This window comes from Cynara cardunculus (genome assembly GCF_001531365.2).
Source record: "Cynara cardunculus var. scolymus isolate 2C chromosome LG 13, CcrdV1, whole genome shotgun sequence".
NCBI lineage: Eukaryota > Viridiplantae > Streptophyta > Magnoliopsida > Asterales > Asteraceae > Cynara > Cynara cardunculus.
Genome location: NC_037540.1, coordinates 5,065,253 through 5,078,803, shown reverse-complemented (window position 1 = coordinate 5,078,803; position 13,551 = coordinate 5,065,253). Strand labels below are relative to the sequence as shown.

The 13,551-nt window shown below is 35.9% G+C and overlaps 1 protein-coding gene across 2 annotated transcripts; it reads left to right on the top strand.

Annotated features, from left to right (window-relative positions):
- The first annotated feature begins 1,923 nt into the window (after positions 1 to 1,923).
- On the top strand, positions 1,924 to 5,775 carry LOC112525199 (lipid phosphate phosphatase 2-like). 2 transcript variants are annotated; one of them, XM_025135212.1, is made up of 8 exons: positions 1,924 to 2,151; positions 2,370 to 2,424; positions 3,565 to 3,789; positions 3,911 to 3,998; positions 4,092 to 4,201; positions 4,798 to 4,888; positions 4,981 to 5,229; positions 5,408 to 5,775. In XM_025135212.1, exons 2-8 carry the CDS (start codon positions 2,416 to 2,418, stop codon positions 5,620 to 5,622), a joined length of 987 nt encoding a protein of 328 aa, XP_024990980.1. In that variant the 5' UTR covers positions 1,924 to 2,151; positions 2,370 to 2,415; the 3' UTR covers positions 5,623 to 5,775. The 2 variants fall into 2 exon arrangements, with proteins under 2 accessions (XP_024990980.1, XP_024990981.1); XM_025135213.1 differs by having other exon boundaries at positions 2,367 to 2,424.
- Positions 5,776 to 13,551: the final 7,776 nt, after the last annotated feature.

Here is a 13,551-nt window from a genome sequence, read left to right as displayed (position 1 = left end):
GAAACACCGCCGACCACTGCCATCTGAACCACCGTCGACCATTGCCATTTGAACCATCATCGACCACCATCGCCAACTACGACCAATCTGAACCCCCGCCATCTGAACCACCGTCGACCATCGCCATTTGAACCATCATCGACCATCATCGCCAACTACCACCAATCTGAACCACCGCCGACCACTATCGATCTGAACCAGCGTTGATCTGAACCATCGTCGACCACTACCAATCTGAACCACCGTCGCCCACCGCCGATCATCACCATCTGAACCACCATGAACCACCACTGATCTGAAGTCTGAACCACTGTCGACCACCACAATGGACCACCATCGATCTAAATCATCGCAAACTACTACTGATCTAAATCACCGCCAGCCAACGCCAATTTGAACCACCGCCAATCATCGCCATCTGAACCACCATGGATCACCACCGATCTGAACCACTGTCGACCACCACAATGGATCACCATTGATCTGAACCACTCCTAACTACTATCGATCTGAATCACAGCCGGCCATCATCGATCTAAACCATCACCGACCATCACCGATATGAACCACCCTCGATCTGAACCACCGCCGATCTGAACCGCATCCGACCACCGCCACCTGAAGCACAACAGACCACCACCGATCTGAACCGCATCCGACCACCGCCACCTGAAGCACAACAGACCACCACCGATCTAAACCGCTGCTGACCATCGACGATTACCACATATCTTTCAAAACTTCTAAGTATCCGGATAACCGCTTGAAACATTAATCGGCTATCATGCTGATATGACGAGTGATGTGGTATCCAATTCAATATTATTTGTTAACGTGGTTAGTGATGAATTTTTTTAATCCAAAAAACCGGTTATCCGAATACTTAAATATTTAAAATTTTACATCCTAAATATCAAAATAAAAATTTTAAAAGTATGTTATCTATAATAAAAATCAAGTTAAAATACGTAATTTTTTCATGCAATTTTGCCGATAAAAAAATACATAGTTTAGCCGAATTATATTTGTATTTTATTGGCCAATAGACTTTGTCTAATTTCTGAATTTTCAGGGGGGGAAAGCGTGTCTGGCCGCGTTGGCATTTGACAGCCGCCCATCATTGTCATATATTTTCAAAATGATTTAGTCCTTCAAAAATAAGATTGTTTAACAATTGGTCCCTATACTACCGATTGCTTCGATGAGGCACTTTTTGAACTATAAACCATTAGTCCGTGTCATTTATTGGTTAAAATCAAGAGCCATTATATCACGATGTTAAGCACATTTTGGTCAAAATGATTGTTAATTATTGTACCTAAGATTTACATATTCTTTTTTGAAAAGATTTGAAAAGTTATGCTTCAGAACTGTGATTTTTACTAGTTGCCCATTTATTAGAAAATTATTGTTTGGTAAGACCTATATTTCTACGAGAATAAACTATATGCTTATACAAATATTATTTGCCATCTAAGAGCCAAAACATGAAACAATTCACATAAGAGAGAGGTGCCTTTGGGAACGCGGACACAGATGGTGCATGACTGTCGTCAGCTCGTGCCATAAGGTGTTAAGTCCTGCAACAAACACAACCCTCGAGTTGAATGTCATTTGAATTTAAATTCAAGACCTCACATTTAGAATTTTTGCTTCTTAACTGTTATAACAATTAAGTAGGTACAACTATCCACACAATTAGTGTGGATGTAAGGAAGATTTCACTAAAGCTGGTCAACATGTGGCTAACGAAAGAAAAAGAAAGTGGGTTAATGGACGGGATTATGAATTACAGAACATCAAGTACTAAAATTGCCAGAAACATAAACCTTAGGGTCCATTTTTGTCATATTTTAAAAATTTTAAACTTTGTGCGGATAAAGAGTTGTTCGATGTTGTCTTGTAGACCGGCCCCCCTAGAAATCTACCCCCAACGACATAGTCGACCTCCCATAACCGCTTTCCGGCGAGCGGTTTCCTTCCCCATCTCAACCCACCGGCCACCACGCGTTCATTGATTTACAGACCGTCATCTTGATTCGACAATCGTACATTCAACGCACGCTGAGGTTTTGGGGGTGATATTGGGCCAAATTTTATCGAATAATCTTCCCGTTTGAATTTTGATTTTGACTGGAAAATACTTTGCAGGTATCACTGCCATTACCCTCCACTTTGAATTTGTGAATATTTGGTTTTTTCCCTTTCCAAGATTCATGGATTTTGCCGTTTATCTTTCCTCTAATCATTAGCCACAGAGCGAGCAATCTTTGTGTTGTTTGGTCGATTACGTTCCACAAACTCATTGATTTTGAAATTTGAAAGCAAGTTGCGTAACTCCGCTCTTTTTATCTGCGTTTTTAAAGCAGAAGTTGAAGAATACCAGTGCCCTGGAATTTACCCTTTTTGAGGAATATGTATCAGGTCAGCACTTTTTCCCCTTTTCGTCTTTTGTTATTCCTTTTCTGCTTCACGACCGTCTTTCGATGTATTCGATAGAAAGGTAGTAACAATCTTAGTTTTTGGGGATTTTTTTAAGGATATCTGAATATGATCCTAATTATTTTCTGTTCTTCGATTTTGAATCGTCTGAATACAACCTCAAATAGTTTTCGTTTTGTTAATCTTTGAATATTATGGAAATAAATAGGAAGAAAAGAGATGACTGGTTGAAGGCAACCGCCAATTTTTGAAATATACGAGGCTTATTAATTGATAACCCGTAACCGTTGGCAGCAGACATGCTTAATTGTTAGAATTCATGGATTGAGTTACAACAATATGTTAGAATTAATTAGGGTTTTGTTTAGTTTCTTTGATGAGGGATGTCCATCATGTATACAATGGATTCACTTTCTTTCATTATTACAAATATGAATGAACTAAATGTTCACATGGGATTATGTCATTTAGATTAGGATTTTGTAGGATCATGTTTGAGTACATCCCACCGCCGGACCCTACTTTCTTGTGGGATATACTGAGTTTGTATGGTATGATTATGTGAGTAAAGGATTACACCATGGAAGAATATTGGATATGGTTCTGATTGTAAAATTGGATGTTGTGGGGAGCGATGATTTACTACTTTTTGTTCGAGCACATGAGTATCTGATCGTCCCAACTTTAGTTTGAAATGGTTGTATATTGGACTCGATCAAAATGCCATACTGTCACCCACCTGATCTGTGTAATCTGAGAAGGAAAACCGTGTTTCATTTGGACATATGATGTTTTGATTCTTTTCTTGCGTAATCCTCGTCTATATTTTAAAGGGTTAATAAACAAATAAGTCGATTTGTAGATAAGCAACTGAAGGGATTCATATAATATATTCACCGATAATATATAAAATCCTTTGATGACTGATCAAGATTTTGACTGGCTTTGCTGAAAGCTACCTTTACTTTCGGTCAAAGGGCTTCTAGTGAAATTATATGTGGTAGACCTATTCAAGAATATCTGCTAAGTTTTGTTATCTTTTTTAATCTGGTTCCCGAGTTGTGCTTCAATAATTTGATCATCCAGCAACTTACGTGCAACACGTGTATATAACATGGCCAGGAAGGCAGAGTTAGGGAGGTTAATGCTGGAGCTTTCTACCTTAAGTCTCATGGAACCAAGTTGGCAAGGAGTCATATGTATGACTGGCTTATATTGGTGCTGCTTGGGCTCATAGAGATTATACTGAATATCATTCATCCATTCTATCGTTTTGTGGGCAAGGATATGATGGTGGACCTTAAATATCCAATGAAGGATAACACCGTTCCTGTGTGGTCCGTTCCTGTGAGTTCTTCCCTCCTTTCATCTGCGATGCAATATATTTCTAATTTTCCTTTTTTAATGGTGCTTTGGCGGTACAATTTTTCAGTCAACATTGGTTTTATGTTTTCTTCATTGGTGACAGCTTTATGCCGTGTTGCTACCTATCATTGTGTTCACCTTCGTCTATCTTAGGAGGAGAGATGTACATGATCTGCACCACGCAATTCTAGGTAGATCTTACAATTTTGATGATTTCCCAGTTTAAATTGGAAAGAAATATGCTTCCCCTTCAACTTTAGTGACTTGCATCGATGTTTTTGCAGGCCTCTTGTTTGCTGTTCTTATAACCGGGGTTCTGACAGATGCTATCAAAGATGCAGTTGGAAGGCCACGACCCAATTTCTTTTGGCGTTGCTTTCCTGATGGAGTCGATGTATGTTAGTTTACTTCCATAAGTTTAGTAAAAGTTTATCAAAGTGTCTGCCGTTTTGTACCTCATGATCATATGCATTTTGTTATGTTAACAGAGTAAATGGTCTTGATCAAGTTGACCCACATTCTTATCAGTCATAACCAATTACCTTAATGTTTCACACACTTCTCACTAGCCGGGGGTCTTGTTTCCCCTGCAGACCCCACCTACCAGGCTCAATTGGTTTTGGTTTTGGTTTTTTAAGTATATGTACACACATTTGTGTGTGTGTAAATATAAGGTCAGGTTCAAAGGAAAACTGCAAACAATTAAAACCCGATGAACACCTTGGAAATTGTTCATCCGGACGATATACACGTGTATACAAGTAATATGTAAACAATTTGTCCGGTATGAACACGTGCATAAAATCCAAGAAACAACTTGAATTATTTGTATTCACATGTGCATACCGTCAAGATGAATGGTTATTAGGGTGTAACTCAGTTTTTCATTTTCTTTGAGGGTTTTCCCGTGAACCTTCCTCTCTCTCTCTCTCTCTATATATATATATACACTGTAAAGTTGATGCCGTGATCCTCATATATATATTGCAGGCTTATGATGTGTGGGGTAATGTGATATGTCATGGCGAAGAAAAGGAAATAAAAGAGGGCCACAAGAGTTTCCCTAGTGGCCATACTTCATGTAAGATATGTTATGATGATGTTTGACTTGTAGCATTTCTCTATGTTGTTGCACTCTCTTATCTTTTCGTTGATTGTTGAAAACTTGTGCAGGGTCATTTGCAGGTCTCGGGTTTTTGGCATTGTACTTGGCCGGAAAAATTAAAGTATTTGATCGTCAGGGTCATGTGGCAAAACTATGCATTCTTTTTCTTCCTCTCCTTATGGCATCTCTTGTAGCCGTTTCTCGGGTGGACGACTATTGGCACCATTGGCAAGATGTGTTCGCTGGCGGCATTTTAGGTCTAGTTGTTGCCACAATGTGCTATCTGCAGTTTTTCCCAGCTCCATATCACTCGGAAGGTAATGGATATGGCAGTTTGGAACATATTATTGATTCTGCTTTCAGACTTTAATACCATCTCTTATCAATGAAATAAGACTTCAGATTTCAGCACCTCTTCAAAAAACAAACACCATCTAAAACTATTTAAATTTACATTAAGTTTGCATTGATTGGAATTTTATTTATGGGTTTCAGGGTGGGGTCCGTATGCTTATTTCCGAGCGTTAGAAGCGTCAACTTTAGGTGCAAGAGTAGTTCGGCCTGTGGCTGAGGTGGATATGCAAGCGATGGAGATTCCAGATATAAACCAACAAACGAGGCAAAGCGGGAGCAATGGGTTCAGGCAGATATCGCTCTCTAACTCGCAGCAACATGATGTAGAATTTGGAAAAAACGTGACCTTTGTATAAGAAGCTTATCCATGTTGCATGCCAATTCCTGTATAGACTTTTTATCTGTCTTAATTGTTGTACTAGATGGAAAAGTAGGGGCATTGTCGCTTGTAGAGACAATAACACATCATCATCTTCTTTATGCATTATATGCTTTCAACCTCTGATTTATTTACTGTTTCACTGCATTGCATTACTTATGGCTATGGGGTGTTACAGGACCAACCTAAAATGTTGACTCAGAATCTTGCTAGGATTTTTTTCGAGAACTTGAGGTAAGAACGGTACGCAAACTCCTATATGTTAAATCATTTCAATGTAACGGCTTACTGGAGAAAGTTGATTATGAAATAATTGGTTGAAGATTTTGTTTAAGAAATGATTCTATTTGTATGTAATTTTGTCATTTTAAGGCATTTTTGTGGTTTTAATTTGTAAGGATTTCAAAATAATATGTGGTACGAAGTTTTATAGTTTGTTTCTATTCATTACTTGTCCAATCGATTTATTAGGGGCATTCAGTTGATCGAAATCTAATGAGTTTAGGTGAATCCGATCCAATCCAGTCATCCATTGGATGTTGGATTTTGTCATCAGATCCAATTCAACCAATCAAGGGGATAATAGGATTATATTGATTTCATTTATTAAATACTACTATTGGTTATCCATTAGATTTATTCAATATTTTAATCCAGTTTTCAATCAATTAATCTATCATTATTCATATATTCTTCGAATTTCTAAAAAACAATACATAAAAATATCATCTAAAAGGAATATGATAAAATATAATTATTTATTAAATGAATGGTAGTTGGATTGTAACTGGATGCATATCTGAATGATAATTTAAATGGATTACTTTGGTTTTATTGGATTCTGAATTGTCATCAAACAACCTGCCGATCCAATTTAGATGTGGAAATTTACTATATTCCAATCCAATTATAACTGGATATCCAATGATTATTGATTGAATCGGTTGACTCTAAATGGATCACATGACTTTCTGCACACCCTCACAATATATCTATAGTATTGGTTCGGGTGTAATAGAGCCTCCAAAAAGATTGTAACGGATGTGCTTACCTCACTTCGTAATTAAGCACAAAAAGAAAAACCGTAATTGCCAAACTTTTAATTAATCTAAATAACTAATTAAGAACTTAATAGTTTACAAGACTTAGGGGCCGTTTACCTAAATACTTACCCGGTAAGTGCTTACCATTAAGAGTCAACGCTATAATTTACTTTATCGGGTAAGATTGTAGTATATCAGTATCTTATGCAACAATTTACCTGGTAAGCGCTTACCCGGGTAAGAGTTGTCACCCTCACTTACCGGGTAAGACTCTCTATTCTCATCATCGCTCTTACCGGGTAGGATTCTTGCCCCTTGCCATGTTCATCCGGTAAAGAAAATTGTTCATTAAGCGATGACGGATCCAGGAAATTAATGGGGTGGGGGCACGTTGGAGGGGACTTGGGGAGGCAAGCATATGGCCATATGGGACCGGAGGGAAACCATGTAAGACGAGGATAAAAATAAAAAATTTGAGCTAATCAACAAATGTTTTTGGTTTTTGATTGGGGCCTTTCCCCCCGGTCCTTAAGGGCTAGATCCGTCCCTGCCAGTAATTACTTACCGGGTAAGCGTTTAGTAAACGGCCCCTTAGAAAAACCTAATGCATCACTGTATTAATCAAGGCATTTACCAAAATATATGATTTTTGAGACAACATATGTATCTGATTTTTGTGCTTGTGTCAATAAAAGAGGTACTTGAGCAACCAACCAAACAATGTCGAGATTCGCAACAACTCGAAGAAGATGAAGACAGTGAAGCTTGGAGGTGGTGGTGCCGCCATAAAATACGAATTGAAGCTTCTGCAACTCGATACTTCTATGTATCTTGAAAGCTCCAATTAGAACTTATTGTACGAGACTCCAAGCTTTTTCAATGGCTTCAAGTAGAACTGGTACATAAGAGATATGGTTGTCTGTCTACACAAACACAACCACCTGTGAACTCTATAGATCTCCTTACAAGGATGGTTCATATGCTAGAGTTAACGTTTTTAAGAGGTGCTGGAGTCTTATTTTACTTTTAATAAGAGGTAATACTGAAGTCTGAAAGCAGAATTAAAAACACTGTTTGTTTTTATAAACTGATGAATGTCTGAATTTGTTTAAATTGTCTATTTTACCCATCTAGAAAATTATACTGTTGGATTTGTGGATAAATTGTACAATTTTACACATATATTTATTCATCATCATTATGAAATTTACATTTAAATTATATAATTTGCATTTATTTAAATGGAAATATACTAATGACGGTATTTAGCACATTTAAACCCTATTAAAATACATCAATTGAGAGAGGAGATGATCGATTTAGTAAGGATCGATTGAGAGAAATGATCAATTTAAGGTTAATCGATTGAAAAACGTCGTTACTGAGGGTCTGGAGAATAATAAGAGGCAAATAAGAGGTTAATTTACCTCTTACTAGATAAGAAGATGGTAACAATAAGTGCCTCTAATAAGTTGGAAAAAACAAACAGTCTTAATAACCCTAACTCTTAAAGAATTAGACAAAAGAGGTTGATAATAGTTTTTCTTAAACAAACAAGGCCTTAGAGTTATAATATTAATATATATTACATATGGAGAACTTCTTCTGAGAACCATGCAATTGTGATAACCTTAAAAACTAATGCATTATATGTTATTTAAGATGATTTTTTCTCATCTAAAACTTAGATTTAGAATATCAATTAACATATATATGTTTTAAAATGTGTTTGTTTCACAATGTGTTTGTTTCACAATGTAAACCTTTTTAGCATGTTAGTGAAACAAAAGTTACTCGTAAAAGAGTTGCACATTGTAATTGATACATACATATGAAACAAACATATTGTGATATATATATATATATATATATGTTCGTCAATTCATTAAATATAGCATTCGAACGAGAAAAGAATCATATAAAACAATATTTTAAGATAAAAGTTATCACGGTTATCACAATTTATGAATCTCTTAAATGATTAAGTCTCTATATATATATATACACACGATGATCCATTTTGAAAATTGAGCCAATCTGGTATTGAAATGAGCATGAAACTTCTTGACGAAGATGATGTTGAAAATTGAGCCAATCTGGGTGAAGGTCGATTTCGATTTTAAGAAAGGATGGCACAAGGGTATAGTCTATGGAACATAGAAAATGTTTGGAGCAGACGCATGAGGCTGTACAGAAAAAGCTTGAGGAACTCCAGAAGCAAATCCATGAAGAATTAGGGTTAGAGCTTTTTCTTTAAAATTTTACCAATTTTCTTACAGGTAAAGGTCAATTTCCATTTTGCAGGTGAAGGTGAAAGTCAATCTCGATTTCACTGGTCACTCGAGGCCGAGGAGAAGATCGGTTACGGTTAAAAAGTAAATTGATTTCCACATCTAATAAGTTGAATCTGATAAGTTAGAAAAATTAATAATTTATCAAAAACTCTTTATTACCGGTTTGGTAGCGGTATAAGATTTTTTTTTCCCATCCAAACACTAAAAACTACTTATTACCGGTAGTGGTACCACATCAGAATAAGTCAATAAAGAGTTTAAATAAGCAATCCCAACACCACTAAGAATTGTTTAACAAATCAACAAATCTCTTAATTAAATATATTGGACTTGTAATAAGTACTTTATAGAATTAAGTTTGTCTGTTTAATTAATAGAAATGCATCGTTACAAACTAATTAAACAACAATAAAACCACTCATGTAATTAATTCTTATAACAACAATATCCCTTCAGAAACAAATGCAATCAATTAATGCCAAGAAGATGAACGAACAACCCTAGCTAACTAGCTCATGAAAACTGCCATTGTGCATTGATCAAGTCACCGATATCAACTTCATCAAGAATCTGCATGGTCCTTTCAACATCAAATTCAGTCATTTCTGGAAATGGATCATCAAAGTCCATGAATGTACCACCCAAGTAGCCAATATCAGAATTCACAGGTGCAGGTATCTGTGCTTGAGTAGTACCACTGTTACTTCCTTCACCTGGAAAAGACAAACCAACACTTCCAGCAGCTTCCAAATCTGAAGTGGAATGAGTTGTTGAATGATGTCCAACACCCATGAACAAATCATCTCCATTTCCTTGGAAATCTAGAGCCTGATCAGAAAGACCTCCTAACTCATGTGAAAGAAACTCATGCAAGGCCAAATCTTCCGGTGATTTATTTGCAAGTGATGTTTCAGTCCCACCACCACCGGAGTTGCAGGCCATCTTGAAAAAGTTTGGGCTCATGGCAGCTACTAAATCTTCCAGACCATTACTTATCAGAGGTTCGACCCCACCACCAGTACCGGGTTTGGTCATCAGAGGAAAAATTGAAGTCTCACCGGTCCCCATGTTGCAGTTTTGTCCGTCAATCGCAACAGGACACACCAAAGGTTCTAGGGCAGCCCCTAAACCATGATCCTCTACCGAACCCATTCCTATGACCTGGAACGGTTCAATTGGGATTCCGAAACAGTCAAATTCTGCCAGGGGTTCACTCATGGCACCGCCACCACTTGCGTCAAAACATAATGGTGTCAAGGCTTCACTGAAACCACTACCACTTCCATCCTCGGAATTTCCAGAAGTTGGACAGCTCAAAGATGTTTCACCCATAGGAAGCTGAAATGTATCACCAGAACTATGGTCAGTTACCTGATCACCACCGGAGTTACTCATGGTGGTCGTGGTTGTCTGCGGTACAGGTACCAAAAGAGCGGATTCCTGCAGTCGAGCTTTGATGTTGTCTAAGCTCATGTATAACGTTCCTTCAGAATTAAGCTCCTTTAATGGTCCCTGGAGGCTACTGGATTGAACGATGGATCCATGGTTACCAGATAGAGTCAATTGCCCACTTCTTTTGCTAGCATAGCTTCCCGCTTGTAAATTATCACCCATTTTCGCCACTGGTGCCAAGCGTGGTTTTTTGATAACCTTTTCTACTCCTTGCAGTTTCTGAAAATGGACACGATGAAACATTTTCCATCATAAAACTAATTAGAATCTAAAGGAAGTACCCTAGAAAAAACTAAAATACCTGTAGGTGACTAGCAACATGATTTCTAGTAAGGCCTGGCACATTCATATGCTTTAGAATTTCACTTGGATAAGCATCTGTCAGAATAATTCATATAGAAATAGAACAATTATATGTGAATCATCGATCGATACTATCAAAAGCGTATATAGGTAATTAAGATCACGTAAAGTACTTTCTTTGCCGAGGGTATTCAGTGCTTCTAGAAACTTGCCATGGAGCGCTTTTGTCCAATAAATCCGTCGCTTGTTCTCGGTTCTCTTTTCCTGAAACGTATCATCCTCGAGCAGTTTGCGATTGTCCATCAGTTGTTTTCCTTTGTAATCTGTGTTCATTGTTGCACTAGTGCCAACAGCATTGCCAAAAAAGTTCATATATCCGGGCTTAAACACGGAACCATACTCATGTGGTATATTGTTATTCATCATTGCACGGTTGAGAGTTGGGAATGGCTTGAACCTGGGATCAACCCTTCTGATAATGTTGTTTATGTGGAGTGATTTTCCCTTTGAATCATGTTTTTCTGATGTCATCCTCTTTCTACATACATGTTTCCAGATGTTGCAAATATCATTAAGATCACATGGTTTTACCAGACACAAAATCGCCTCGTTTCTTAGTGCTTCTGAAACGAATCTCATCATGTGAATATCGTCCGAAACCATCACTGTATAGGGTTTTCAAAAGAGTTTCAGTAAAGGAATTATAATCTTGCTAAAAATAGATGTTGATTAACAAGATATTTATACGAACTCGCTAACTACGAAATAAAGTTAGATCTTACCAATTATTGATAATTCTGGTTGACGCTTCAAAACTCGGAACATAAAATCCACCATATCCATTTCACGTATGTCCACATCAACCAATATGCAGTCGTATAGGTGTCCATTCTGTATCATGGACAATCCTGTCGATGCTCTCGTTGTCGATGTAACTTTAGAAATAGAAAAAACTAGTCAGCCAACCGATTAAACCATCATATTAGAAAAAAGTGTAGTATTTTCTTTTGACTCCCAGTTTTCCTATGAAGTTGTCGTAATCACAAACTAATACATTGATTAATAAGAAGGGAACCATTGGTATGTTTTCAAGAACTTAGAAATCAATATGAAAACATATTTCTGTTATATATTTGCTATCTCTTTTAGATTGTTGCAGGGACAGACCCAATAATTTTTGGATACGGTGACATTATATGGAACGATTACACCTTCTAAACCTAATTTTTTTTTATTTTACCACGAAAAAACAATACGGTGACAATGCCACCCCAACCACTCCTCTGGGTCCGTCACTAGATTGTTGTTAGCCTTTATGGAATGATATTATGGTAGGACAATATTGTAGTGATATTTTATGCAAACCAATAGAAATCGATCTATCAAACTCATATCATATATTTGTGCCTATTTCATTGGATCGTAACTGGATTTTGGTTGCACCTTGAAGAATGTGCACCAACTTAAACCCTTTATATTTTGTCAGACAAAAGTTGGTATCGATCTTTGTGTTTTTATCAAATCAAAGCTTGAAAACCTAACATCGATCGGTGATAAAAATGACCCGTAGGATTATTCCAAAAAAAGAAAGTTTTAGAAGAGATGCAAAATCTTGGATCGATCAACTTACCAATTGATATAAAAAACACAAAGGAGAGAGATCTAGAGAGAGAGACTACCTCGATAAGCATTCTGCGAAAGCATGTATGCATGTTGGACGAGTGAAGTGTGGTCAGGTTCTATCAACAACACTCGAATGCCAGAAAATCGTTTTGGAATGACTGCGATTTCTGAACCACTGATCGTCATTTCGATTGACTGAAAAAAATAAGATCGATCAAGATAATGGAGAATAATGAGTTTAGGGATTTGTGCAGAATCACCTTAATGGGGTCGACTTAGGGATTAATGTTATGCGAGATTCACCTGAAAACCTATATTTATACATATAAAGTGGCGGCTGCTTAATCCATGGGCGCCAAATTAACATGAGGGTCAACTTTTAAAATTTTAAAAAACAAAAAAAGAGATAAACAAAATTATTGCCACCCATATATATATATATATATTAATTAAAATTCAAAATTACAAGTAAATTGTGCGTAAATACAATTAATTAAAGCTCATGTTTGAATTCATGTAACTAACTACAAATAAACATAATCAAATAGAGAATAAATATCTTATTTTAAATATAAAAATAAAATTAGGATAATCATTTAGTTCTAACAAAATATTAATTATTATTTTTATAAAAAATTATATTAAAGCAAAAATAAGAAAAATGAATTAAAGAAATTACACAAAAAATAAAAAAWTTTAAATTGTTAGTTTGGTACTAATATATATATATATATATATATATATATTTCAAAATTTGATGATAGCTTCATATCTACATTTTATTCAAAAATAAAAAAATTATCATTTTTCTTAAAATCACATAAAACTATATTATAACATAGACTAAAAAACATTAAAATCAAGATTTATTTCATTGTATTAATTATGCGAGTACCCTTTTAATATATATATATATATATATATATATATTAGTCTATAATAATTAATTATTTTTGAGATTCTAAAAAAAATATATTATTAAAATATTTAATAAATTTAATATCTCAACAAACTTTTTATAATTGGTAATTTCCAACTAATATACAACTTTTTAATATCCCAAAATTTATGTCCGTGAGATGTATGCGACAAATAATAGTTTCTCTTTATCTTATGTCATGCATACAATCACATACTGAAAACGTGCTCATTTTTTAAATGAAATTCTCTTTAGAAAAACAGATGAGATCT

Excerpts from the sequence above, each read along its gene's own strand:
- LOC112525199 (XM_025135212.1), top strand. Across the intron at positions 3,790-3,910 it reads TTCCTGTGTGGTCCGTTCCT|CTTTATGCCGTGTTGCTACC; the intron begins GTGAGTTCTTCC and ends CATTGGTGACAG. Across the intron at positions 5,230-5,407 it reads AGCTCCATATCACTCGGAAG|GGTGGGGTCCGTATGCTTAT; the intron begins GTAATGGATATG and ends TATGGGTTTCAG.